Below are 26,292 nucleotides of genomic sequence, written 5' to 3'. Positions count from 1 at the left end.
CACGCTCGCGGAGCTGGTCCACGAGCCTGCAAAGTGGGAACAAAACCCAGATCCAAAGGCTGGGGACTCGCAGGAGCTCAGCGGGGGTCGGTGTGGGCTCAGCGTGCTGAGGAGCGGGGCTCCCTGCGGGGGCGCGGACTCGCTGGTGGAAGAGCCCGAGCACCCAACTCCAGAGCTCGCTCCACTCCACCAGGCCGCACCCTCATCCTCTTCTTCCCCAAAACTTTAACCTGACCTCAAAGGGGCAAAGACGCATCTGGCCTGGGGGACGATCTGATTCGTTCCTGATTCAAAACTCAGAAGCTTCTCTCTCTCAACCAGAAGCCCCGCCCCAAGCCTCACCTAAACCAGTTAACTTTTACATTTTTACACCTTAGAAAGGGGACAAATAGCTCCATTTCCAATGGAAAACATTCTCTTATTGACTAAAGGGTTATTTCTGCCTAATTCTGTCATTTTCCATTTCTATGCATAGTCCTAGTCTCTTTTCCACTGTTCTTTCTCCTGACCACGTACCACTGCCTCTAACAAAGCAGAAAGAGGGAAACAGACAAGATTTCTTCCTTATGCTTGTTACAAGAGGAAGCAAAGGTCTCAAAAGGAAATATTTTCAGTTAGCAAGTAACCACCATAAAACAAAGATTTAAAAGGACACTCATTACATTCCTTTATTGTACTCGACTAATTGCTTCATGTATAAAAGTCCCTCTAAAAGTATTAAATAAAAATAAAAATTTATTTTAAATTTACCACTGGTAAGTGTATACACAGTATAAGGAAAACTAGACCCTTTCCAGATCACCACAGTCCATGAACAAACAGCTAATTCACAACGTTCGCTCTGGTTTTGTCCTGAGTCCCACGAAACACCAGTTCTTCTGAGTTCTAAAGCCAGTCTTCCTTCCTGTTACCAACGAACGCCCACCTTTTGAGGAAATAGTTTTCTTTGTAAATACTCCACCAGTTCCACTCTTGAGTTTAGCAACTCAATCTCATAATAGGGGATCTGTAAATGGAGGGAAATAAAAGACATCATAATGGGTCATGTTGTGAAGTCACCTTGGTGTCCTGGTTTCCTGAACCCCCTTGGCAGTGTGCAGGCTCCCAGGAGGCGAGGCTCACAGCCCTTTGTTGTGTGGCCCCAGGGTCTCCGACAGCAGCTGGCACACAGTTGGCACATAGTTGGGGCTCCGGGAGCCAGAACACTCGGGAACAATGGTGCTCTAGGGCCGGCGGGAGCGCAGCTGGAGCCAGATCATGGATACTCAGAGCAGCAGGGTCCAGTCTGATGGGGGAGGCAGCAAGGGCAGCAGGAGAGCCTGTGGGGTCATGGGGGGTGGGAAAGGGGCCGTGGAGCTCAGGGCGGTGGGCCTGAACGCTCAGGTGCAGAGGGCTTCTCGCTTTCTCCCGTGAGCGGTGAATGAAAAATAAAGGCTCTGGACATGCAGTGGGGTGCGGGCTTGAGAACATCCGTCTAGGGACGCAGCTGAAACACGGCGTGGGAAAGGGACCAGATAGGTCAGCAGACACTGGGCAGCCCCAGGCACCTTCCTCGCAGGAGCCCCTGGAGGGCCGCTGCTGACGCAACCGTGAACAAGGGCTGAGGCACAAGGGTGGGCGAAGATCCTGGATTTAATGGGTCCTCTCGTCTATTCTCACCCGTTGAATCAGGGGGAAACAAAAGCAAAACAGATATTCTAACAATTTAGAAACTCTAGAAGCAGAAGTTAGCATAGCTCATGGAGAATACAGGGACAGAAGGTGTGAATGTTCTATATTTCAGATATACATACAGAGATTAAGCCTAATGAACAAAGTTGGCATTTAAACTAGATGTAAGATTCTGGGTGTCCACTGGGGCCACCTAGCACCGTGGAAAAAGCAAATCACAAGCAGCAACTGCTTTCGGAGCAAAGGCACCCGGAGAAGTCCTACCTGCACCACGCGGAAGCCAAGCAGGCGCAGGTGTCTCTGTTTCATGGCTTCCTTTCCCAGTAAGTGTTTGGTATTCAGAGAAAACCTGTTTGGATCATCAATGCACAGCGCTACCCTGAAAAATTGGAGCGAGAAACTTAATTTTTTATTGTTTTTCAAAATTCTTTATTTAAATTCAGTTTCGTTAACAGTGTATTATTAGTTTCAGAGGTAGAGGCCAGGGACTCCCCAGTTGCGTGCTCCCAGTGCTCATTACATTGAGTGCGCCCCTTAATGCCCATCACCCAGTTACCCAGTTACCCTGTCCCCCTACCCCCCCTACCCCCCCAGCAACCCTCAGTTTGTTCTCCGGTTAAGAATCTCTTATGGTTTGCCTCCCTCTTTCCCCCTGCTTCCCCTATGTTCATCTGCTCATTTGTTTCTTAAATTCCACATGAGTGAAATCATACAGTATTTGTCTTTCTCTGGTTGACTTATTTCGCTTAGCATAACATGCTCTAGCTCCAGCCACGTTGTGAATGGTCATCCTTTCTGATGGCTGAGTAATATTCCATTGTATTTATACAGACCACATCTTCTTTATCCATTCATCTGCTGGTGGGCATCTGGGCTCTCCCCATAGTTTGGCTTTTGTGGACATTGTTGCTATGAACATTCGAGTGCACGTGCCCCTTTGGATCACTACGTTTGCATCCTTTGGGTAAATACCTAATAGGGCGGTTAGTGGGCCATAGGGTAGCTCTATTTTTATCGTCTTAAGGAACCTCCTATTTTCCAGAGTGGCTGCACCACTTGCATTCCCACCAACAGTGTAGGAAGGTTCCCCTTTCTCCGCAGCCTTGCCAACATCTGTCCTTTCCTGACTTGTTAATTTTAGCCATTCTGACTGGTGTGAGGTGGTATCTCAGTGTGGTTTTGATTTGTATTTCCCTGATGCCGAGTGATGCTGAACATTTTTTCATGGGTCTGTTGGCCATCTGGATGTCTTCTTTGGAGAAACGTCTGTTCATGTCTTCTGCCCATTTTTTGACATGATTATCTGTTTTGTGTGTGTTGAGTTTGAGGAGTTCTTTACAGGTTTTGGATACTAGCCCTTTACCTGATAAGAGGGAGAAATTTAATTTTTAAGACAATCCAAAATACTTATATATTCTTAGTGGCAAGGATTTACTTGGGATTCGGTTATTCCTATGTGTCAGCATTATTTTCAGTAACTCACAGGTGTGCTATCCTTTCCTGTGTTGAAACGGCTCTCAAGTTTACTAACATTAATGCCTATGTTACACGGAATTTCCACAGTCGGGATGTTGCATGCCAGTGTCTTCACTTCTAGAACCTCGTCTACTCTCCAACCCCGGGAAAACAGCATCGGTTACCAAGCCCGCCAAGTCTCACCACAGCAAACCACACCAGTTTCCTTTACCTCTTATGCACATCTTCATCGACTGTAAATGGCAGTACTAATCCTTCTTCGTCTAATTTAATTTCAACATCTGGTGAGAGAAGAAAGGAAACATTCTCCGTGTGATACCCTCACAAACACTACGTGCCTGTCCTCCTCCTCCCTCTGTTCTGAATTCTTCCACACTGCGATGGACCAGCTGCGCTGAAGTCTGCGAAGTAATGACCACACCAGACCATGGTGAGAATTTCACTTTAACCAGCTCTACAATCACCCAAGTCAGCCTTAAGTTAAGGAGGCTCCGCCATGAGAAAACCAGGAGTGGAGTCCTCTAGATACCGAGCTTGACAAGAACCTCGCCTTTCTCCTCCTTCTGCAGAAAGTGGCGGGAATCCTTCAACCCGGAGAGTGAAGGAAGCCCTTTAAGCGAAGCATGAGTATAACCTCCGCAAGTCAAAACTTTTCTCACTGTGGCTCCCAGAGCCTCCCAGAGCCACGCCTCCTGCACCCTGATGCGTGGTCGCTGGGCGCAGCGGACCGCCGCCTCCTTCCCTCTGACGTCCTGCCATTCCTTCTGTAGGAAGAGCCCGTGTGAAGAAGGTGAGCTATGATCACCTGAAGCCGGTAAGACACTGTCGCCTTTGAGCTGATTTTCTTTTACTCGTTAATTAAGAAAAAAAACCGTGACGGGCATAAGAACGTGAACTCTCTGGTCAGCCCCGTGCAACAGAACTTTCTGTTACGAAGCACGTGTTTTCACCTTTGCTGTCCACCACGGCATCCACCAGCCTCCTGGGTGTTTAAGTGCTTGATGTGTGGCTCAGGCAACCAAGGACTGAACGGTGGATGGGTTTTCAATCGAAGTTGATGGAAACTTAAGTAGCCACGGGTACTACATTCCCGGTATTACTCTACACTCTCCCTTGGTCCTTACACAAGTCTGGGTCACTGTGCTTCTTACACTCATTTTACAGAAAAGAAGCAAGCAGAGAAAGGTTACTCTGCCCAAAGACATTCCGCTACCACATGGGACTCCCCTGACTGTCTGGAACGCACCGCCCTACCCCCACCCCGTGTTCCAATCTGCCCTCAGGGACGGGCCACCTCTGCTACATTTCCAGACCTTGCAGGGGCGACTAAATCCCACAGATTCCCAAAGAGGAAAGCATGCCGAGGCTGGTAAGGCACAGCAAACCCCCTACTACTTACCTATTGTGTAACAATACGGCGTTAACACTTTCGGAGCAAAATACGATCTTGCTCCCAAAAGGTCAACCAGTCCAATCTTCACAGATTTGTAAAGCTGGAAATCCATAGGCGTCTCCAGGGAAGAACACGGAGTAAGAAATGATCTCACTCGATATTTAGGAAGAAGCTTCTGACCCTAAAAATTGGATGTTTAAATATGAGAAAGGAAGAACAATACAAAACAAGAAAATAAATCCAATAGTTCAATACATCTTACAAATGTGTTTTAAAAGTAGTCAGTGGGGGCGCCTGGGTGGCTCAGTGGGTTAAAGCCTCTGCCTTCGGCTCAGGTCATGATCCCAGGGTCCTAGGATCAAGCCTCATGTCAGGCTCTCTGCTCAGCAGGGAGCCTGCTTCCCCCTCTCTCTCTGCCTGCCTCTTTGTGTACTTGTGATCCCTCTCTCTCTCTATCAAATAAATAAATATCATCTTTAAAAAAAAATAAAATAAATAAAAGTAGTCAATGGTCACAGAAAGAAAGGGAGGGACAGAACAACAATGCTATTACAGCTCCAGAAACATCTTTGGAACTCTTGGAATTACTTTAAGGGCATTGAGGACACTCATGTTTTCAATAGAGGACAATATGAAAAAGGTGACATTTCAAATCAGGGAAAAAAGGATAGCTATGTAGTCAATGTTGCAACTGGTAATCCACCTGGGAACGAGCTAAATGAGAGTTCCGCATGCACTGTGGACTATCATAAATTCCAGGTGAGTTAAAGAGCTAGATACAAAAAGGGAAATGATACTTTTGAAAATTTAGAAAAATATTTATACTACCTTAGGACAGGTAAAATATTCTCAGTGAGAGAAGAAACCTTAAAAGATGGATAGATTTTACTACAAAATACTTAAAAATTTTTATATAGTAAAAAGATACCATAAACAATATTAAACTAAAATTAAAAAGTAAGAACTATAGGGGCACCTGGGTGGCTAGTCAATTAAGCATCCAACTGTTGATTTTCAGCTTAGGGTCTCAGGGTCCTGAGATGGAGCCCGCCGCCGCAGGCTGTGTTCAGTGTGGGGTCTGGTTAGGTTTCTCCCTCTCCCTCTCTCTCTGCATCTGCTCCTCCCCCGCACCACGCACATGCACACACGCAACCTCTCAAAAAAAAAAAAAAAAAAAAAAAAAAGTAAAAATTAAGAATTACAAACCAGGAGGGCACCTGGGTGGCTCCATGGGTTAAGCCTCTGCCTTCAGCTCAGGTCATGATCTCAGCGTCCTGGGATCAAGCCCTGCATCGGGCTCTCTGCTCAGTGGGGAGCCTGCTTCCCCCACCCCCTCTCTGCCTGCCTCTCTGCCTACTTGTGATCTCTCTCTCTGTCAAATAAATAAATAAAATCTTAAAAAAAAAAAAGAAAGAACTACAAACCAGGAAAAAATATGTACAACATACACAGATACACAGGAACTAATACCTCCGTCTCACAATGTGTTCTAGGATGAGACAAAGAAAAAAAGGACAAACCACCGAACAGGAACCGTGAGTCAAGAGGTAGCAAGAGGATTCATAGCAAATGTAAATGACCAGGAAGCGCTGTGGAAATATGTTCAACTCGTTACTGCTCATGAAAATGCAATTTAAACATGTGACACAGCAGTCGTCTTCATGGAGTCCAGTGGTAACAATTAAAGGACTTATAACACCCAGCAACAGAGAGGCAGGGCCACGGCCGGGGAAGGGATATCTACAGCCATCAGGGCCAACAATTGTGTGGGTAACTCAGTCATCTCACTTTCAGGAATCTAGTCTCTAGATCGAAAAGCAAAAAGGCCCCAGGAGGGAAGGACACGTAAGAATGTTTACTGCAGGGACGCCTGGGTGGCTCAGTTGGTTAAGCGGCTGCCTTCGGCTCAGGTCATGATCCCAGTGTCCTGGGATCGAGTCCCGCATCGGGCTCCTTGCTCAGCAGGGAGCCTGCTTCTCCCTCTGCCTCTGCCTGCCACTCTGTCTGCCTGTGTTCACTCTCTCTGACAAATAAATAAATAAAATCTTTAAAAAAAAAAAAGAAAAAGAATGTTTACTGCAGCCCGCTGACGGAGAGAAACACTGCGGGAAAACCTGCGAGTCCAACAATGATGGAATAGGATAAATATCTGGAAATGGCATGCCATTCTTAAAAAGAGTGCACTTCACCTTTGTGTACTGTCCCCAAGGAATGTCCAGGATGTACTGCGTATACATAGACGCACACTGTCCTTGCGGTAGCCCCATTCCAAGGCAACAGAGAAACCAGGATAGTGTTCGTGCCCTTGTGTCCATTTGGACATAAAAACTGCTGTCAACTCCGCTCCTTCAGGGATGGAAGGAGGCTGGGGTAAGTCATTGCTCTCAACGTGCCTTAGCAATGTTGAAGCTGCTTTACACAAATAGTTGGCGCGGGGTGGGGGGGGGGGCATGGGGGTGGCTCAGTCGGTTAAGCCTCTGCCTTCGGCTCCGGTCATGATCCTGGGATCCTGGGATGGGGCCCCGCATTGGGGTGGGGAGCCTGCTTCTCCCTCTCCCGCTGCTGCTCCCGCTGCTTGTGCTCTCCCTGCTCCCTCCGTCAAATACGTAAATAAAATCTTAAAAAAAAAAGAAGAAGAAAATAGTGGTATCTCCATTCTTACACCTTACTCTGAAATGAGCTTTTTTTTTTTTAAAAAGATTTTATTTATTTGACACAGAGAGAGAGATCACAACCAGGCAGAGAGGCAGGCAGAGAGAGAGAGAGGGAAGCAGACTCCCTGCCGAGCAGAGAGCCTGATGCAGGGCTCGATCCCAGGACCCTGAGATCATGACCTGAGCAGAAGGCAGAGGCTTTAACCCACTGAGCCACCCAGGCGTCCCTGAAATGAGCTATTCTTAAAGGTGATTCAGTGTGGCCCGGAGGACCAGGCAAAATGAGCAAGTCTGGAGATGCCATCTGGGATCCCACACACGGGGCTGATTAAGTCAGGACAGTGACTCTCTAGAGGACTAGACAGGAAGCACAACCTGCACCTAAACTAAACAGAGAAGAGTGAAATTTCTGGTCTGGCTTAAAAATGTACTTGCAATCATTTAGGATTTGCACGGTCCAGAGATCCGCACTTTTGTATCCAAGGGCTGTGGGGAGCGCTAAAGCCCTTTGAAGCCCTCGGAGGGAATCTAGGGGTGCTCTGACTGCGGCACTTGACGAAATCTTCCAAGACACCCCCCAGCAGGAAACGGTCCTTCAAAGACAAGACGACAGCAATGGGGCCAATTTATCAAAGAAAAGGTCACCTGGTGGCAAGTAACTCCAAGTGAGTGAACGTCCTGCTTTCTGATGTGGTTACTGAGACAGATCAAAAGAGGACAAGCTTCAAAGACTGGGGGTGGGGACACAAAAGAAAGCTGGCCCCACGGCGGAATAAGGCAGCACGGCTCTTGCTCTTACCTTATAGAAAGGGCATTCGAGGACTGAGGTTAAGAACAGTTGGGTCAGCTGTGCGAGGCTCAGTCTGTCCAAATATGAGTCTTCACCTGAAATAAAAAGTGTTCCGGCTGTGGTTACATTTGGATTTTGGTCTGTGTGATGACAGAAAGGAACATCCAGGAACATACAACGGGCACTAACCACTCCGGAAGTAACGTACTTTTAAACGACCCTGGCAGAAGAACGTGTCAGAGTTAAGTACTCTTGCCATCCGTGCGATCTCATTTTAACTTCCAAGGAACTCAAGCTCCAAACGACAAAATATAATTAAAAGAAACAGGTATGTTAAAATCAGTACGGAGTCCCTTGAACTGGAGACGTGGACACCTGACATGTCTGGGTGGCCATCCATTGAGATGACCGACACCAGCCTTTCAAAACCGGGAAGTCTCCAGTTGCCCCCACAGCTTCTGACACGTAGTGACTATGGCCGGGGCCACGTCATCCCACAAGACTCAGGCTGGCAGTCTGTCGACCCGAACTGTTTTCCCTGTGTGTATTCCACCATCCCGGAACTCTGTGTTTTGATTTGCACCTGACACTCTTAATAAGGTCATTACAGAAGAGGAAAGAGGGGCACATTGCTCAGTGTATGGGCAGATAGGCGCCTCAAAAACCTCACAGGTTCTGGGGTTAATTTCCCCACTCAAAGTTATAACCAACCCACCTTGCAGCTTTTGAAGAAAATAGGGGCTGAATATTTTTGCCATGAAGTTGACTGGATGGCATTCAATTAGTGAACACGAATGGAGAATTTTCAGTAGTGTTTTGGGTGGAAAATAATTGAAATGAGTGAGCAACGTGTTTTCTAGCTTTCTAAAGAAAGCAGAGGCATTCGGGGGCAAGTAATTGAGTTTTCCAAATGGTTCGATTAACTCAGAGATCTGATGAGGTGAAAATTTTTCCGATCGGCAAACAAAGGTTTCTGCCACGGCATCGAGGATCGGTTTTGAAAGAATCCGCTTCCTACTGCAGTACTCGGTGACCTTGCTGACAACCTCAGGATCCAAAGTGAGACACACCGAGGCTACATGCTGCTCGAGGGCTTTTGTAAAAAATCTGTCGTTGTGCCCAAAGTATATGAAAGCCTCTAAGACTTTTCTGAGCTCTTCACTAGTAAAACGAGGGATATGCCTCACAACATATTTTCCCAATTTTATAACCAGAGGAAGTGCCTGGGTTTGATCAAGAACCACCAGGGCACTGAGGATTTGGCTCATCGATGTCGGACTCAAGCTGTAAACTACGGACAGAGAAAAGTTGTTTAGCTTATTAAGAAAAGCTTGGTGTTGGCCCACTTTTTCAGTACAAGCCTGCAGGATTCTGTAAAGAGCCACGATATCCTCAGGGGTAAATTCTTCCAACTTTTCCCTTTTCAGCTGACATATCACCAGTTCTAGCGTCGTGCAGCCCGGCCCCTGCAGTTTGATCAGACTTTCCCCAAGAATACAAAGACTGTGGACTTCCAGGCCGCCCGCTTTGAGGCGACGCTGGCATTCTGCCACCAGGCTCAGAACCAAGCTACTGTGGGTATCCACATGCAACAGAGTCAGAGCTTGCAAAGTGGTCACCAAAACCGTGTCTGGCAGACCTGAGGGTTCCTGTTCACACTGAATGCACAGCGCCTGAAAGACACGGTTCTTTAGTATTTCTTTTGGCAGCTTTTCATCACCATCTTTTCTCTCCACTTCACAAATCCGCTGTAAGGCGCTTGCTGCTAGAGTATCAGGCAAAGTTTGCAGTTTGCAGCTTATAAAACTCAACACTTCTTCCGAGGATGTGAAGCTGTTTAGTCTCCTGTAAAATGTCTGCTCATCCACACTTCTAAGACTTTGTTCAGGCCTATCCCAGTCATGTGCTTGGGAGAACACCGGCTCACCAACCGGATGAAGGTCATTTCCATTTTCTGAATGGAAGTTTTTACAACAGCCATGATGGAACCTGACCCCAAGAGGCTCAGACTGTGGCGAACAGAACCACGGACACAGACGCTCCTCGGCTGTCTTGTGAACATGAATTACAGGATGGTTTTTCAGAGTGGCCAGAGCTCCGTGGATCCGAAAATCAGACAAATGGCAAAGGTTCCTCCACAAGGTAATTAAGGCCATGCCATCAGATTCTCCGCTCTTCTTGATTTACAACTAAAGGAAATAGAAAGACACGGTCAAATACATATGGAGCATAACCCAACATGAATCCTTAAGAATGAATGCTTAAGAAACAGAGCAGGAGTACTGGTGACAAGTGATTCATAAACACAAGTACCCAAACATCAGTCTCTGCATCCGCAGCTTGGAAAAGCGGCTGGCATCTAAGACTGATACTCACCGCTCCCTGGCATCCTCCCCCCTCCCCCCGCTTTACCGGTAGAGCATCACCCTCACCACACGAGGCACCAAGTACTTCTACTCATTTTACAGATGAGAAAACTGAGCCCCAAAAGGTTATTTTATCCGGTTTGCACAGCTCATCCGTGGCAGAGCTGGGACTCACACTCGGGCGGTCTACACCCTGAACACGCCTCCTGCGTGTTGGCTGACAGCACTGCGTTTGATAAAACACACCCAAAAGGAGCAACGGTAAAACGGCCCAAATTCGTAGAGATCAACGCAAAGCAAGGCTCAAACACGCGGAAAACGCCCGGGGCGTCGCTTTCCTTTCGAAGTAAAGATCCGGCCAGGGCCGAGGAAGAACGGGGTCTAGTCTGGCCAGGGGGAAAAAGGCAGACTTGAAAGAAGTGAAACGATGCAGGGCACGAAGGGGGAAGGTGAGAGTTCCGTGTCCACCTAAACGCTCGCGTGGGACTTAGGGACACGAGTGTGCAGGCCAGAAGGGACGCGGCGCCCCAGGAACCGCGTCTTCCTAAGAGTGAAAGGACCCCACGCGCCGGGCGCCTGTAAACCCGGCGACCGGGGAACCTGCGCTCCAGCCCGGGGCGTGCAGGGGCGGCGGCGGGAGAGGAGCGGGCGGGCCACGGCAACACGGACACCTCGGCAGCGCCGCGGGCTCACGTACGCTGGGCCGGGACACCTACCGCGCTGGGACACCTACGGCGCTCAGACCGCGGCAGCTCCGAGCGGCGCCGAGCCCGCGGAACCTCGTGGGCCTCCGTACGCGCATTCCGTAGCGGACGCCCCACCCCCAGCAGCCCGGCGCAAGCGCAGGGAGAAGGCCACGCCCGCGCCCGGAGCGCTGTGATTGGCTCGGTTCCTTCCCGAGCTCCTTATGGGTCTTGGGCGCTAGAAAGGTGTGCGCCGTGACGGAGCGCGCTGCGCGGGAGCAGGCTCGCGTTCCCCCTCTTTCCCCGGGTGTTTCCGGCTGGGCACGGTCAGGTGACGCCGCTGGCTGCGGTTCCCCGGGCGTTCTGCCGGTCCAGTTGGAGCCCGCGGGGAGGCGGTACAGGTGGGGGAAGGCACCGGCCTTTGGGCCCGCACGTCCCTCTCGCGGCCGGGCTGGGCCCTCACGGGTGCGTCAGGAACCCCAGCCGGGCTGGGCGGGCTGCGCCGGAGACTGGGTCCTGGGTCTCCCGTCGCCGCCCGGGAGCGGGTCGGGCCCCGCAGGTCCTTGTGGGCGCCTCCGTGGGCGTCTGTGTCCCGAACACTTCCCTAGACTGGGGGGCGAGGGGTCCCAAGGGAGCGTCGGAAAGGGGTGCGGCCCCGGGGGTCACCCGGGCTGCTGCTCCCCCGCTTATCCGCTTGCGGGTGCGGGCGGGTGCCGGGGATCCGCCTCTGAGAAACGGGGGTCACAGATCTTTGTAAGGTGGTGGTGGGCCTGAGGGGTTCCTCCTCCTCGGGAGCGCCCGGGGCTGTGCCTGGCGCCCAGGAAGAGCTCGAGGTCCTTAGCTGTGGTGACGGTAAGCGGTGACATTTCCATCACTGCATTTCCACAGTTGTCGCTTTGCCCCAAATGCGTGTTGTCTTCGTAGCATTCATTTATTCGTTCGTTCTGCTGACTTACTGAACGCCAGCTCTGGGCCGGGCAGTGTTCTGTTCCATAAGGGCATTCCGTGAGTTCAGTGTTATCTAACACAATCCTTTTAATTTCTTTGTGGTTTAATTTATCCCTATAAGTACCTGGTCAATGGACATAAAACTTCTGATGGTCCGTTCCCAAACGCCAGGATTTGATACTGATTTATTGAAATCTGCCCCTACTTTTTTATTATTATCTCTTTAAGTTTAATTTACTTGAGTAATCTATACACCCAGCGTGGATGCTGGAAGTTCACCACCCTGGGATCAAGGGTCTCACACTCTGGACTGAGCCAGCCAGGCGCCCCCCACTGCCCCAGCTTTAGATCCTGGATGAGAATAGAAAAAGTCTGTGAGAGTCCCGTGTTTTACTCCTGGTTTTCTCTTCAGGAAAAACATTTTAAGCTTGAGTGGATTGGAAATTATGTCCTCTCTCTCTGTACATGTATACATGTGCACTCGCATCTGTATGTATCTGATACTGAAGTAGAGCCTAGTATGTAGCTTGATTAATGTCACTGCTGTGATTAGCTTATTTGGCATTAGGAACAGGTAGGAACAGAATCGTGTACTTCCAATGGAATTTTTACACTTAAAAAAAAAAAACATTTATTCATCTGAGAGCAAGAGCATGCGTACAAGTAGAGGAAGAGGGAGAAGCAGACTCTCCACTGCGCAGGGAGACTGACTCAGGGCTCCATCCCAGGGCTCGGAGTTTATGACCTGAGCTGAAGGCAGGTGCTTAGCCGACTGAGCCGCCCAGGCGCCCCATTACATTTGTTAACATAAAAACATCAGATTTATTGAGCACTGCTGTGTTTCAGCTATGGTTCAGATCTTCACAGCGGGCACATCTTTGTCGGGGGGGTGGTACTGTTATCCCCATTTCAAGGGTAATGGAGCTGAGGCACAGACCAGTGGAAAAGCTTGCCTGAAGTTCTGCTGTCGTGAATGATGGACGCCGGATTCGAGTGCGAGTAGTTGGACCCCAGTATCCGATTTCTGAGCCGTGGATTTAGAGCTTTACTCCTATATTCTCTCTGGTTGGATGAATTCTCTTTCTTAGACTCGCTGACAATTAGGCTAACATACTCAGAGAAGTCTGTTTCATATCACGTGTGGATATTGTTGGAGTCTTTTAAAAAGACTGTGAGGGAGAATACCTGTGGTGTACTCCTCAGTTAGGAACAAAGAAAAATCCTTTTGACTCTCTTCTGTTTCACAGTGTGTTGAACCTGTAGCACATGCCGTGAGGTGATGAGGAGGTTTTTGTTACTCTATGCTACACAGAAAGGACAAGCGAAGGCCATAGCAGAAGAAATATGTGAAAAAGCATTTGCACATGGATTTTCTGCAGATCTTCACTGTATTAGTGAGTCAGATAAGGTGAGTGGCTACTCATGGATTTTACTGTGTTTATGTTCAAAGTATTTTGGTTGGGAGGTGATGTTAAACAGCAAAGTAGGCTGCTAAATGTCTCCATACTCCCTTTTCTTTCAACACTTAGAAATTTATTTTATCAACTCTTGTTAAGATTTGTCATTTTTTTAACATATAAGAGTACATTTGAATTTGACCAAACAGTTTCAAAAGCCAAAACAAGTAACTACTCAACTGTGAGGGGTAGTAGTAGTGCTTCCTTTATTTCTCGTTGGCTGTGAGAACTAAACAGATGTTTGCTTGCATGTGCGTGTTTTCCCAACTCATGAATCCTAAGTGCCCCGTTTGCATTTCCTCAAAATAAAGACTTTGCCATTCATGTCAGAGTTCCTCCAGGTAAAGGACTATGCAGTTCTTTTGTGGACTACAATTTAAAGCAGGAGTGGAAGGTTCTAGAGAAGATTCAGCTTCTTTACGGCAGGGACTGCTTATTTTTAGGCTCAGTCTCTGCAGAAATTCCTACCTTAGGTTATGTAAGATTGTAACAGATCTGTATTCTTCTTTCAGTTAGTGTGATTGAGTTTTCCGGATTTTACTGTCTTATACAAGTCAGTCCATAGCAACTAGCAGGAGCTTTTTATATAAGGACAACTTGACGTGCTAGCCACTAACACTTTAAAAATTACCCTCAGTATACCTGGTATACTCAAGTTCATAGTCTCCTCTGGCCTTTTCCACATCTGTATTTCAAAGGACTAGACTGTCAGCAGCACAAGGGAATTATAAACTCCCCTCATAGGAGAACCTTCACGTTTCTGTATGTGTCAGGGTCAAGATGACTCCAGGTGTGGCCACTCACCCACCAGGGAGTGTCCTGGAGGATACCATACCGCCAGTCAGCAGTTTCTGTAATCCTACAGCAACTTCGGTATTGGTCTGTAATCCTACAGCAACTTCCATGTTGGTGTGGAGGGTGCCACACGCTAGAATATAATCTGAATCTGTTATTATAAACAAAAAGTTGTCAGCACCATATAACTAGCCCTGATTTGGCCCCTCGGGCTCACCTCACCACCTAGGCCAGCAGCTATTAGAACCTTGGGTGAGTACTACTAGACATGTTAGCGGTCCTGTTTGCTCTCCTCAGCTCATTGGTTTCTCTAGTTCTTGATCCAGGTTTAAACAGCTAGCTGTCTACTTGCTAGGTCATGGTAGTCCTTTTTAAGACAAAGTTACATAAACTGTAAAAGTTCACTACACAGGGTGTGCTGTCTCCTCTAAGCATTGAATCACCTGGTAATGTGTTAGCTCAAATGCTTGTATCAGCATGAAAAAGAAGTGAATCCCTCAGTCAGATTCAATGATACACATGAGCAGTAGAGATCATGGAGTCGTTAGGAATAGAGACGGTGAAGTGCTTTGTTTGGAATATTTAAATTAGGTGAGGCTTAGAGTGAAGAAACTTACCTGTAAGTTGCTGAGTTTTCTGTGGATGGTCTCCATTTACCCCCCCAGTATTCCCAGCTCCCAGGATCCGGAGGGGGTGAGGAGTGGGCCAGGTTCCATGGTGTCTGAGGAGTAACGCTTGCACTCCCCTCTCCTCATCCTCTGTGCTGTGAAGCCTCGTGCAGCACAGATGCCTGGCTCTGGATAGAGGAGACCTAGCTGGTTGCCTTGCTGATGTGTTAGGTCAGAACTATGTATGCCGTAGATCCCTGACACGTGGTCCTCATTTTGTAGTATGATCTGAAAACCGAAACAGCGCCTCTCGTTGTGGTTGTTTCCACCACGGGCACTGGAGACCCACCCGACACTGCGCGCAAGTTCGTGAAAGCAATACAGGACAAGGCCCTACCGGGAGACTTCTTTGCTCACCTGCGCTACGGATTACTGGGTATGGACCGTGTTTGTGCTCTGCCTGTCCTCAGTTATTCCTGGTTTAATTCTGGTATCTGAATGTATCCTTCAAAACCATGATAAATAGTTCTGTAGATTTTGTTGTTGGTTTTCTCTTTATAGTTCCATGTTTTATATTTCTGTGGTGTCCTGTGTTCTGTGAATGCCTCCCCTGTCTCCATCCCATAGCAGCTCCTCTGTGGAGCCCCTGGAATAGCATTTTTTTTTTAAGATTTTTATTTATTTGACAGTGAAAGACGCAGTGAAAGAGGGAACACAAGCAGGGGGAGTGGGAGAGAGAGAAGCAGGCCTCCTGCTGAGCAGGGAGCCCGATGCGGGGCTCGATCCTAGGACTCTGGGATCATGACCTGAGCCAAAGGCAGATGCTCAACGGCTGAGCCACCAGGCGCCCCATTTACATTTTTTTATTCAAGTTTTTTCTAATTTTTGTTTTCAAGAATGAACATGTATGTGTTGCTTTAAAAAATTCCTCAAAAAAGGTATCAACCATTCTAGTCACAAAAAAGGTATCAACCATTCTAGGCCATTTATGGACCCCCCCATGCCCACCACAATTGCTTACCCTGTTCTTTTTGTGAAAGTATGTGGAGATGATTAAACAACTGAGAAATTAACACTTTTAACCTTAAATTTTTAACCAAGTATGAAAATGTTAGTCCATTTTCTTGCCAGGAAACATGGGAGTTCCTAATTCACCTAACACAGAAATATAGGAAGTAATTATGTTGCAGACATACCTGTCTATGCTCTCAATTAGGGGTCAGTAAAATCAATAAAGGGCCAGATGATAACTGTCTTAGGCTTTGCAGACCATGTGTTCTTTGTAACAACTACTTTGTTGTTGCAGCTGGAGAGCTGCCATAAACTATGTGAACAAATGGGCTTGGCTGTGTTCCAGCACGACTTTATAAAGACAGTCCAGGGGGCACCTGGGTGGCTCAGTGGGGGATAAAGACAGTCCAGGAGTTGTATTTGGCCCACAGGATGTAGTTTGCAGACCTGTCTGCCCGAGATCAGAAGTTTGCAAATATAGATCCTATGGTTTTTTTTTAAACCTATCTAATTCTTCTTTTAAGATTTCCATGTTTTTTCACAGATTCATGGAAACAAAAATGTGAAAATATTTCTGTTAACAGTGGCCGAGAAGTGTTTCTATTTTGATGGGTTTGTTACTGTAATACTGTAAAATAGAAGGCAAATATTTGCATACTTAGTATTTACCCAAGGAAAACCTCAGGAGACATGAAGGTGTGCGTTATTATTATTTTTTTTTGAAGGTGTGCATTATTAATCAGAACATGGAATGGTATTGTTTTAAATATTTGTTCTGTGTATCTTCTTTAAATTTAAACCTTACTGTGTGTGCACTCATAACCCATTTGGGCTCCCTAGGGCTGGGTGATTCGGAATACACGTATTTCTGCAACGGCGGGAAGGTCATTGACAAGCGACTTCAGGAGCTGGGTGCCAGACATTTCTATGACACTGGCCATGCGGATGACTGCGTGGGGTAAGAGCAGTGTGCTTCCCCTCCACATTTCCAGTCAGCCCCTCTCTGTACTACATGAAAGCTTGTGAGTTTATGAAATCTGATGACTTTTGATTTAGCACTGAAGCTTTTATTTTGAAAGTTATTTTCCTTTTTTTAGCTTTTTTTAGCCCTAGGACCAAAGATCAGCCAGGGCTTGATTTCCATATTCTGTTGACTTTAAGTGCCTCCAGCTTCTGCTAAGAGAAGAAATCTGTAAAGATGCTCTGGGATAGTTACCTCTGTCACGAAATGTGTAGGTATTTGTAGAAGTCCGCATTTTTTTTAGGAACTTTCATAGCCTGCGTGTTTGCTTTCTGCCGTGCACACACAGGGACTGGATGCGGGTCCTCACGTGGAGGCCGCCCATCACGCCCTACATCCCGGGCAGTGAGCACAGGCCAGAAGTGTTCACGTGCCGGCACGCTGTGTGCCTTGGCTCTCTCTTTACTGTCTTAATGGCCGCTTGCCCTCAAGCCAGCCAGAAATATAATTCCTATTTCTGTTAGTTCACTGGTGGTTTTACAGCTCAGTATTTCACCCTCTGTGCCACCTTTGAAATCCTCTTGATGTGTTTATTCAGAGATTGAATGGATGTTGTCCTACAACTAAGTTTATCGTTTAGCCTCTGGCTGTTTCAGCAGATGACAGCTTACCAGCTGACCACCTGACCTTTTTTTTTTTTTCCCCCCCTACTTGGTGTGCATATTCTCAGTCACTTGATCTTTGTTTTTGAATGATGACAAATTCAGCACATGTCATGCTTTTCTGCATAGCACTGCCTTGCTCGGGTCTGCTGGAAACACTTCTCTTTCCACTTAGCCCGCCCTCCTCTCGGTCATTCTCTGTGAGGGCGATGTGCTGGTCTTTTCCCACGGCCCAGTGTGTACGTTGTTGATCGTGACGAAGCTCTGCCATAATGCCTCGCGTGTTCACCTTCAGTCTGGTCTCCTTTATGCTGATTTCCTTGTGTGTGTTTTTGTGTTTATTGTTTTTTGCCGGAGTCGTGTTGCCTTTATTTATTGTCTCGTATGAGCCATGTGCTTGCTAACTTCTTCCAGAACCCACCGGGCTGTCACTGAGTCCACATTTTCCTCTCTTCAGTCTTTCAGTTGCCCTGTTCGTTTACTGGGTCCAGCGTTAAAATTCTTGAAAGTGTTTTCATCAACCTGTAGCTCTTCAATTTTCAGCCTAACCACCTTGCTTGAGTTTGCCCTCTTCTAAAATTATTTTCGAGGAGATACCCTGGCGTAGTGTAGCAGCCCCCACCCTGATGGGGACAAGGATGCAGAGTGGGGCCCAGTCGCCTGCATGCAGATCCTTGATAACCGACCGCCCTCATGGAGCACTGAGATCTTGTTCGTCTTACTTACTTGTGTGGTCCGCTTTCTCCGTCTGTGAGAGGGGATAATAGTGTGTGTCGTGGAAAATTTTGGGAAGGAACAGATGACTTGATGCAGGTTGTCCTCTTAGAGTAATACTTGCCCTGTTGTAAGTATGCCGTGAACATTAGCTCTCCTACTGGAGGTGTTATCGACTTAATATTTTTGAGCTGCGAAGATGGTGTTTTAAACGTAGCTGTCATTGCTGAGCCCAGAGTTTTATGTCCTTGCTTTCCCAAAGGCTCTAAAGGATGGATTTGTACTAATGAGATTTTAGCCAGAGTCATAATAAGACAGAAGTCTGAAATGTGCCTTTTCTTGTCATTTAACTTTATGAATTAGGATTTACTTGATACCTCCTTTGAGTTGTGATTAAAAATGAAGAGGCTGTGATTTCCAAGATTCTGATGCATGGTTTCTTACTTGTTCAGTTAAAGTTTCTCCGTTCAGGGAATGTAGGGGATATTGTTGGCTTGCCCTACTTTGTCTATTAGTAAATACACTACCACATTCTAAAACTTATCTATGATTCATTCAGCTTTCCTACAGGAATATTAGGTTTTCTTTCTCTTGTGTTCAGACGCCCTGAAAATTTCATCAGAAATGTTCAGAACCAGTTACAGGTTTGAACTCTTTACTTAGAATACCTAGCATTAATCCAGAGGGATTTCTTGGTGATATTTTAATCTGTAGGGGAAAAAAAATTCACTAAATTAGGGGGAAGAAATGATGTTGCATTTGACATATGTATTATCATGTGATACTAGAGTAGGCTTGGATTTGGGATAAGTTCTGTTAGCCTGATCAGAATTTCACATGCCTACTTAAAATTACAACTTCTGGGGCGCCTGGATGGCTCATTGGGTTAAAGGCTCTGCCTTCAGCTCGGGTCATGATTCCGGGGTCCTGGGATTGAGCCCCGCATCGCGCTCTCTGCTCCGTGGAGAGCCTGCTTTCTCCTCTCTCTCTGCCTGCCTCTCTGCCTACTTATGATCTCTGTCAAATAAATAAATAAAATCTTAAAAAAAAATTTACAACTTCTTAAGATAGTACCAACTATATTTTAGGAAGTTAAGAGCAATCCCATTCCTCTTACCTGTTATTGAAATGGCTTCATTTCTGTTCTGACCTTTATCTATTCTCAATTTTTTTACAGCTGAAGTTCTAACGAAAACACTGTAATGTTTTTAACTTAATTATAGGTATGTTTTATATTCTGAATAGTCATTATATTTAGTGTTTTTGACATTGGCATAGCATTCTGCTAAGTAGACTGCCATTATCCCTTGATTTTGTATTTAAATGGAGAACTTAGGCTTTTTTTTTTCTTTTTTTATTGCAACAACCCAGTTTAGAACTTGTGGTGGAGCCATGGATTGATGGACTCTGGGCTGCCCTCACGAAGCATTTTACATCCAGTAGAGGAAAAGCGGAGAGGATTGGCGCTCTCAGGGTGGCACTGAATGCCTCCCGAAGGATGGATCCTCTGAAACCAGAATTATTACACATTGAATCCCAAGTTGAACTTCTGAGATTAGGTGATCCGGGGAGAAAGGATTCTGAGGCGTGCGGACAGAATGCAGTGGACGGAAGTCGGTCAGGTGCTCCAGCGGCGGAGTCGGAGTCCGAGTCCTCACTCACGCACTCGGAACCGCCGCTCTCACAGGCGGCCCTGAGCACCCCTGCCGCGCCGCCCGAGTACCTGCACGTGCGCCTGCACGAGTCTCCGGGCCGGGTAAGTGCTTTCACCCCGGGCCGCCGGCTGCAGAACGTCCGCTTCCCAGAGGAGCTGCTTCGTCGTCGGAGGGCCGCCAGCCGGCCTGTTGGGCGGATGCGGCCCGCCGCGTGCCTCGAAGTAAGGCTTCCTGGGACCCAAGCCTGCGCGTCCGTCCCCATGTGGCCCGTGGCTGTGTCTGTGCGACAGCGGTGGGGTTGCGCCTCAGATGGTTACTGTCTGGCCCCTTCCAGAGAACGCTTTCCTGGGCAGAAGCGCTTGCATAACATCACTTCTGTCTTTGAAGCAGGAGTAGTTAAGAGCTCAGTGTCTCTGTCATTTTCGATAATTAATTTGTTTCTCAATTTCGATGTGGGTCGGGTGATGGCGAGTGTTGTGGGCACTCAGGAAATTACCTCAGCTGCACTTGAAGTGCTGCCTCACAGCAGAATCGCTTTTCCAGCAGAGGCTTTGTGTCCTGGGTGCCCTGGGATGCTCCACTTTGGGGATTATTCTTTTTCTTGGTGACATTTTACAGACTGGTTTTTCCCTGTAGTAAGTCATTTTTTTGTCAGGTGTATTTTTCTCTTAATAAAGAAAGAAGTGTCCTTAAAGTAGTCTCTAAATTTTGAGCATTAAGTTGATTAACAACTCACTTCTCCTCACCGCTGCCAGCGTGCGGCGCCCGGACACTTCTTCCATCAGGCCGTGAATGGGTTTCTGCTGCAGCCCGTCCTTCGGGGGAGCCGCGCCCTCTTTCTCTAGAGTGGCTCACGGTGGGCTTCCCCGTGGACTGTCTCCCATAAACCCCCCCTCGGCGCGGGATTGCGATTTCTTGTTTCTTGATCTCTTAATGAAGCAAGGCTAGACATTTTAGAAGCAATTTAAGTACAACTTAGAAGCAATTTAAATACAACTTTCTAGTCCGCTAGAACTGTTGGCCAGCACCTGATAGGATAATGGTTTTTTAACATCTGCTTGTGGTGTTTTTCTAGAGCATTCAGGCAAACGTGTTTATAGAAACAGCTGTCAGTTATTGCTTTCCACTTACGCTCCATTGTGGTGCATATTGTTTACATAAGTGAGGTACTTAGGATAGGTACATTTTTTCAGGCTTGGGAGCAGACGGGAGTGAGGAGTGAGCCTCTGGCTGGACAGCGGGTGGGGGCGCACGGGCAGGGTGAGAGCCCTGTTGCACGCCGCGAGGACAGTGCATGTAGCAGAGGCGTGGGAACGTGATTTGTCTGACGGGCCGCTTCAGGAGGAGGGCTTGAGAAGACTTGGGGTATGGCAGACGTCATTAAAGAGGCTTCAGTTGCTGGTAATGTGGTGGAGAGATATTTAAGATCTCACCCAGTTAAGGCATATTCGTGACCATTTGCTCAAGGGATATGCTTAGACCATAAGGGGTTGGTAAAAGATTTGGGGGGGGCATCCTCTTGGGATTCTCACATTAGGGAACTGAGAAGGGGAGGAGGAGGCAGCACTGGGCAGAGCAGGCAGTTATGGCTCAATGTCCTCTCAGCCAGTCCCTCTCCACACAGCATCAGTTCCCCAGCACTGGTGTCTCATAACCTGTGGGGTCTCTGGATCTTGTGGTGCAGGCCGCAGGGGCTCTCGTCCATACCATCGCTCAGACCTGCCGCACAGCCTTTTCCTGCTTGGGGCCCCTCTCACAGCCGGCTGCCTGTTGTGTCACCTGGTGCTTGGGTCGGCACTGTCGTCCCAGGTGTGGAAAGTGCTGCTGCATGCAGGTCCTGAAACACCTACCAGCTCTTCTCCCTCTCTCCAGGGGACGTGAGGTACAAGATGCACTGGTGTGTCCTGTACTGGAGGGGGCGTCCTGACGTGCCTCAGGCTGCCAGACTCCTGGAAACTGTACTTAGAGCACTGCCCTCTCAGTCTGCACAGGGCCTGGGCCTTCCCAGAAACTCCCACACACTGGCCACTTTGCACGTTGCGTGTGAGTGGGTAGTGGGTAGCATAATGTTCCTAATGTCGTGGGCTGGCGTGACGCTCTGCTGAAGGTCCAGATGTTCCGCATCGATTCAGGCTATCTTGAAACAGCTGGCAGGAGCATTATCACACAGTCTTGTGGCAAAATGGTAAATGGAAATTGTTCCAAGCGAACGTGTGGTCCTCTTTAGGGATAGAGATGGAAGAGAGCACAACCTCTCACTCTGTCTACATGCCCTGTGCCTGAGGCCATGTTAATCCGCTCTAGCAAAGGAAACCATCCGTCGCAGAGGCCGTCACTGAGGCTACTGCTTGTGTTCTTTGTGGTTCATTGTCCTCCCCCAGCATCCGCCCGGTTGCGTGCAGGGACCAGGTTGGTGAGTTAGATGGAGACCATCCCTGGTCCTGAACGTTTTGAGGGTTAGTATTGATATAGTATTGATACCTGCCATTCCTCAGGATGGTGTATTTTTCACTTTCCACTTGGGTGAGGGGAGAGGACAGTGTCAAATTTAGAGGCTTCCTCTTAGCCTCTCCACTGTACATCCCTTAGCCACGGGCCAAGAACTGAGTGGACCCATGGAACCAGACCTGGCCCAGGATTCCCGTTTATGGCCTGGCCCTATAGGTCCCATTCTAGTATGTGGCTCATGATGACACTGTGGGTTCCTGGGTAACAGCATAACTGGACCCTCTTCTAGCAGTTCCTGGAGTATTTGGGTATTCATTCCCCTTGGCCCAGTGTATGTTGACCCCTGAAAGAACTTTACCAAGTACGATCTTCTGCGATGTTGCTGAGTCTCCCCCACCACCTCCCCTACCCATGGGACACTGCGCTCAGCCACCCCTCCAGCCTTCCTGCTGGGATACTTACGCCTCCCTCCAACAGCCCGCAGGACTTTGCTGACTAAGCGCTCCCACGTCCCTCTGTTCTTTGGCGGTCCGCCTTTCCCCTTACTCTTGGCCCAGTCTGTTAGCTCTGGCCAGCAGAGCGGCCAGCCCTGAACTTCTCCATGATGTCGGTGCCCCTCACCAGCACTGTCCTGTCGGCCTTGGCAGTGGAGTGTGCTCTGGGCGTTCCGGGCGCATCATCATCCGATAGGTTTTGGTTCTTCATAGTTTCATCTGCTCTACTCTGTCCACTTCTTTGAGCCTTTTACTCCTGTTGTTTGGTGCTGGCCATGGAACTGTCAACAGTTCTTCCTCATTTAGTGTGGACGTTTGCTGTCTCCTTGGCCTCGTAACCATCTCTAGAGGCTGTTGCCAAGGTGTTAAAGCCAGTATCCTGAGATAGTGCTCCCAGTGAGCAAAATTCCTCTGTCCAAGTCGACATTCTACCCTTGTTGGCCCGGGACCTCAACATTCCATCTTGTGCACACGTTGCTGGTTTTTGCTGGTGCGGTTGCTGTGTCCCGCACTCTCTTCAGAGCGTAGTCCCTCGCCTGCCTTAGGTGGCCCAGCCCATCTGAGGTCTGGTGTGTCGTGACTTAAGCCTTACTGGCCCAGCAGCCGGGAGAGGAGATGGGCTGCAGGAGTGGGGATGTGGGCCTGTCTTGCAGGACGGAGGTCTGAATGCAAGGAGGAAATTCTTGCTCTTCATAGGAAGAAGTAGTCACTTGTGCAGGCTCAGCAGGTTCAAGGAAATCTGGGGATTCAAGATTTTTAACCCACATGTCCCTCTCCCAGCTGCCAGCAGGCCATTCTTTGCCTGTCCGAGTCAGGTCTTAGCATTCTGGCAGGCCAGAGACGAGCAGCTTCTTCGTGTGCTACAGAGCTGCTCTGGCTTTCACACTTAGTGCCTGATTGTTGATTAATTTTTCTCAGTTTTTTGCATTTTTTCGAGAGGTATCATGGAAGGCTGGCAATGCCCGCAATTCTGCTGGCCTTATCAGTGCCAGTTCCCCATAGATCTCAAGCACCAGCTACTGCGTACTCTCTAATGCCTTCCCTCTTATGGTGCATCATCCCACTTAGCTCTGCACTGTTGTCACCTTGTGCTCCCTCTCTCCCAACTGTCACCAGTGTCGTGTGCTCATTGCCAGCCAGGTGGGTGATCCAGCTCCAGACTCCCATGTAGCATCTTCCTTGAAACCGTGCTAGCACCAGCTGTCACAGACTGGCTTCCTTTGAATCGAACTGTGTGATTATTTCTTAGGTTATCCCCTTGGGATCCTCATCTTGGGGAATGGAGAGGACAGAGCAGGAGTGGGCACAGTGAGAAGTGGGCTGTGATGCGTCCCAGTGAAGGCCCGGCTAGCCTCAACAGGGTTCTCCAGAGCTGGGATGGCCCTTCAACATTGTCCTGAGTTGGGGCAAAGGGCTGGGCCTTTATAGTCCTCAGTGAGCCATTGGATGTGGGCTGCCCCTGAAAGGAGGTGTGACCTGGAATGCTGAGGTCATTCTCTGAGATGACTGTGAGCTAGCTGAGGGCCATCTGCTGACAACGTTACCAGCAGCCTTGCTGGGGTCGGTCTTAGGCGGCATCTCCCAGTGCCCCATATGTCATGACTGTCAGGCTCTGAGTTTGATCTTTTTTCTAGTTTTTCCAATAGCCATTTATCTAGTATTAAGTGATGAGCATTTTGTAAGTTTGTGTCTTCAACAGAACTTAGAAGCATCAAGTTAGAAAAGAAGCAGAAGTAGTGCAAGGAATTGGGTTTCTTTGCGGTTTCCCAAGACCTATGCTATCTGATATAAGAGCTACTAGCCACGTGTGACCACGCAAATTCAAATAAATGAAAATAAAACTAAGAATTCAGGGGTTTAGGCACATCTGGCTAGTGGCTCCTGTACGGACCGACATAGGTGTGGAACATTCCCATGCCAGGGCCCGCCACTCTGCAGGTTCTTGTGAACCTCTCTTCAGGCGTCTTCCAACCCTAAATATGTCCTTCTTTTTAGAATCTCCTTCCTGAAATTGTGCATGCATATGATCTCCTTTTGCATGGTTTATTTTGGAATACTCTTAGACCTTTCCAGGAAAATGCTGGTATCTGTGATTTTCAATATATATATATCCCAGAAATTTAGTCAAGGAGTTTAAGTCAAATGATAGTCAAGGAGTTTAAGATACAGATGAGCTGTCTCTTCTGAAAGATTGAGAGGCCTATGTCTGTAGCCATCTGCCTTAGATAAGAATACTTAAATATCTAGGACGTTTTATAAAATCCTACTGATCTTACCTGGTCACTAGGTGAAGCGATGGCAAGGAAAATGGAAAATTGCATTTCGTAATATTTTATCACATTTGTTTCTCAAGGAGGAAAGCCAAGCACCTGTGACTTCAGTGGATCCGATTTTTCAAGTTCCAATTTCAAAGGCAGTTCAACTGACTACAAATGATGCCATAAAAACCACTCTTCTGGTGGAATTGGACATTTCGGTAAGTGACAGAATTTATCTCTCAACGCTGTTGTCAGGAGGTGCGGAGACTTGCGTGCTGTCGTAGTCCGCCCACTCGGGAGGGAGGAGCGCCTCTACAGGACCTCTGGCCTCTCTACTCTTGACCCCTCGTTTTCCTCCCCACCTCACAGCTGTTCTTTCCACTTCAGGAAGGGGCTTAACGTGAGGAGTGACCCTGCAGGTGACTCAGTTTGAAAGAACAGCATTGCTCCCTTACTCAGTACGCCGCGGAAGAGTGATGGAGTCAGAGCAGCATTTTCGGTGTGAGAGGAGTCCTGAGAAAGGCCCCTGCTCACCCGAGCTCAGCCAGTAGCTGGAAGTAGAGCTCAGGCCAGACGGGCCTACAGTGCTTCATTTTCACAGTGGTGGTCTCATTCCCTTGAGACTCTAGAAGAAGTCATGGCCGGCTCCCCACGCCCCCAGGAAAATAGTTACGTAGAAACATTTTTCATGTAGCTTCGGAGGCTCCCGTGCTGCCTCTCACCTCCGTCCACAAACCCATCCCTGACCCAAACTACTGGCCTCAGTTAAGAAGCCACCTGCTGATCCCGTAACCTCGGTAAAGCTTGAGTTTGTCTTCAGAGTCACTCAGCTGTGTATTTTGATGGAGGTCCTGGGAAGAGGGTTGTGCTTGCAGGAAAGGGTGTGTCAGGGCTGTGCGTGTAGATTTCAGTGAACCCCTAATGGGGAACAAATGACAGGCATCAAGACTAGGTGGTTTTGCTTACATACTGTTGAGTAGTTCCACATTCCACATTTTAATGTCCATATTGTTAAATATTCTTTGTCCACCAAAGAATTTGTTTTTTTATTCTGTTCTGTGCTTTTCGTCATAAAGTGGTGAGGGTTGGCCAGCAGGTGGGGTCAGGCTGTGCCCTTCACAGGCCAGGGCTGGGAGCATGTGTGGGTCAGAGGCTTTCTCCGGACCCTGCCCTCGCTCTGCGGCCCTCCATAAATAGCCGTGTGGTGGAGGGTGGCTTGTCCAGCCCTCGTTCATGCACAGCGCCCAG

At 48.1% G+C, this 26,292-nt stretch overlaps 2 protein-coding genes across 3 annotated transcripts in view; one reads left to right on the top strand and one right to left on the bottom strand.

Annotated features, from left to right (window-relative positions):
- Nucleotides 1-645: 645 nt before the first annotated feature.
- Nucleotides 646-11,182, bottom strand: FASTKD3 (FAST kinase domains 3). The gene is made up of 7 exons (XM_080804784.1): nucleotides 11,067-11,182; nucleotides 8,700-10,173; nucleotides 7,994-8,079; nucleotides 4,547-4,721; nucleotides 3,359-3,428; nucleotides 1,936-2,050; nucleotides 646-1,006 (listed from the first exon to the last, which is right to left on the bottom strand). The coding sequence occupies exons 2-7, from the start codon at nucleotides 10,138-10,140 to the stop codon at nucleotides 908-910; spliced, it is 1,986 nt and encodes a 661-aa protein (XP_080660910.1). The 5' UTR covers nucleotides 10,141-10,173; nucleotides 11,067-11,182; the 3' UTR covers nucleotides 646-907.
- Nucleotides 11,183-11,212: 30 nt separating this feature from the next.
- Nucleotides 11,213-26,292, top strand: part of MTRR (5-methyltetrahydrofolate-homocysteine methyltransferase reductase) — a 31,635-nt gene continuing 16,555 nt past the window's right edge. The window contains exons 1-6 of one of the 2 annotated variants that reach the window (XM_080804384.1): nucleotides 11,213-11,434; nucleotides 13,229-13,389; nucleotides 15,124-15,277; nucleotides 16,693-16,810; nucleotides 19,561-19,945; nucleotides 25,140-25,262. In XM_080804384.1, coding sequence (XP_080660510.1) covers nucleotides 13,261-13,389; nucleotides 15,124-15,277; nucleotides 16,693-16,810; nucleotides 19,561-19,945; nucleotides 25,140-25,262 — 909 coding nt within the window. In that variant the 5' untranslated portion in view covers nucleotides 11,213-11,434; nucleotides 13,229-13,260. Of the gene's footprint in view, nucleotides 11,499-13,228; nucleotides 13,390-15,123; nucleotides 15,278-16,692; nucleotides 16,811-19,560; nucleotides 19,946-25,139; nucleotides 25,263-26,292 lie in introns of both variants that reach the window. The other variant, XM_080804385.1, reaches the window with a different exon arrangement.

Source organism: Martes martes, assembly GCF_963455335.1.
Source record: "Martes martes genome assembly, chromosome: 5".
NCBI lineage: Eukaryota > Metazoa > Chordata > Mammalia > Carnivora > Mustelidae > Martes > Martes martes.
This window is presented reverse-complemented; position numbering and strand designations above follow the sequence as displayed.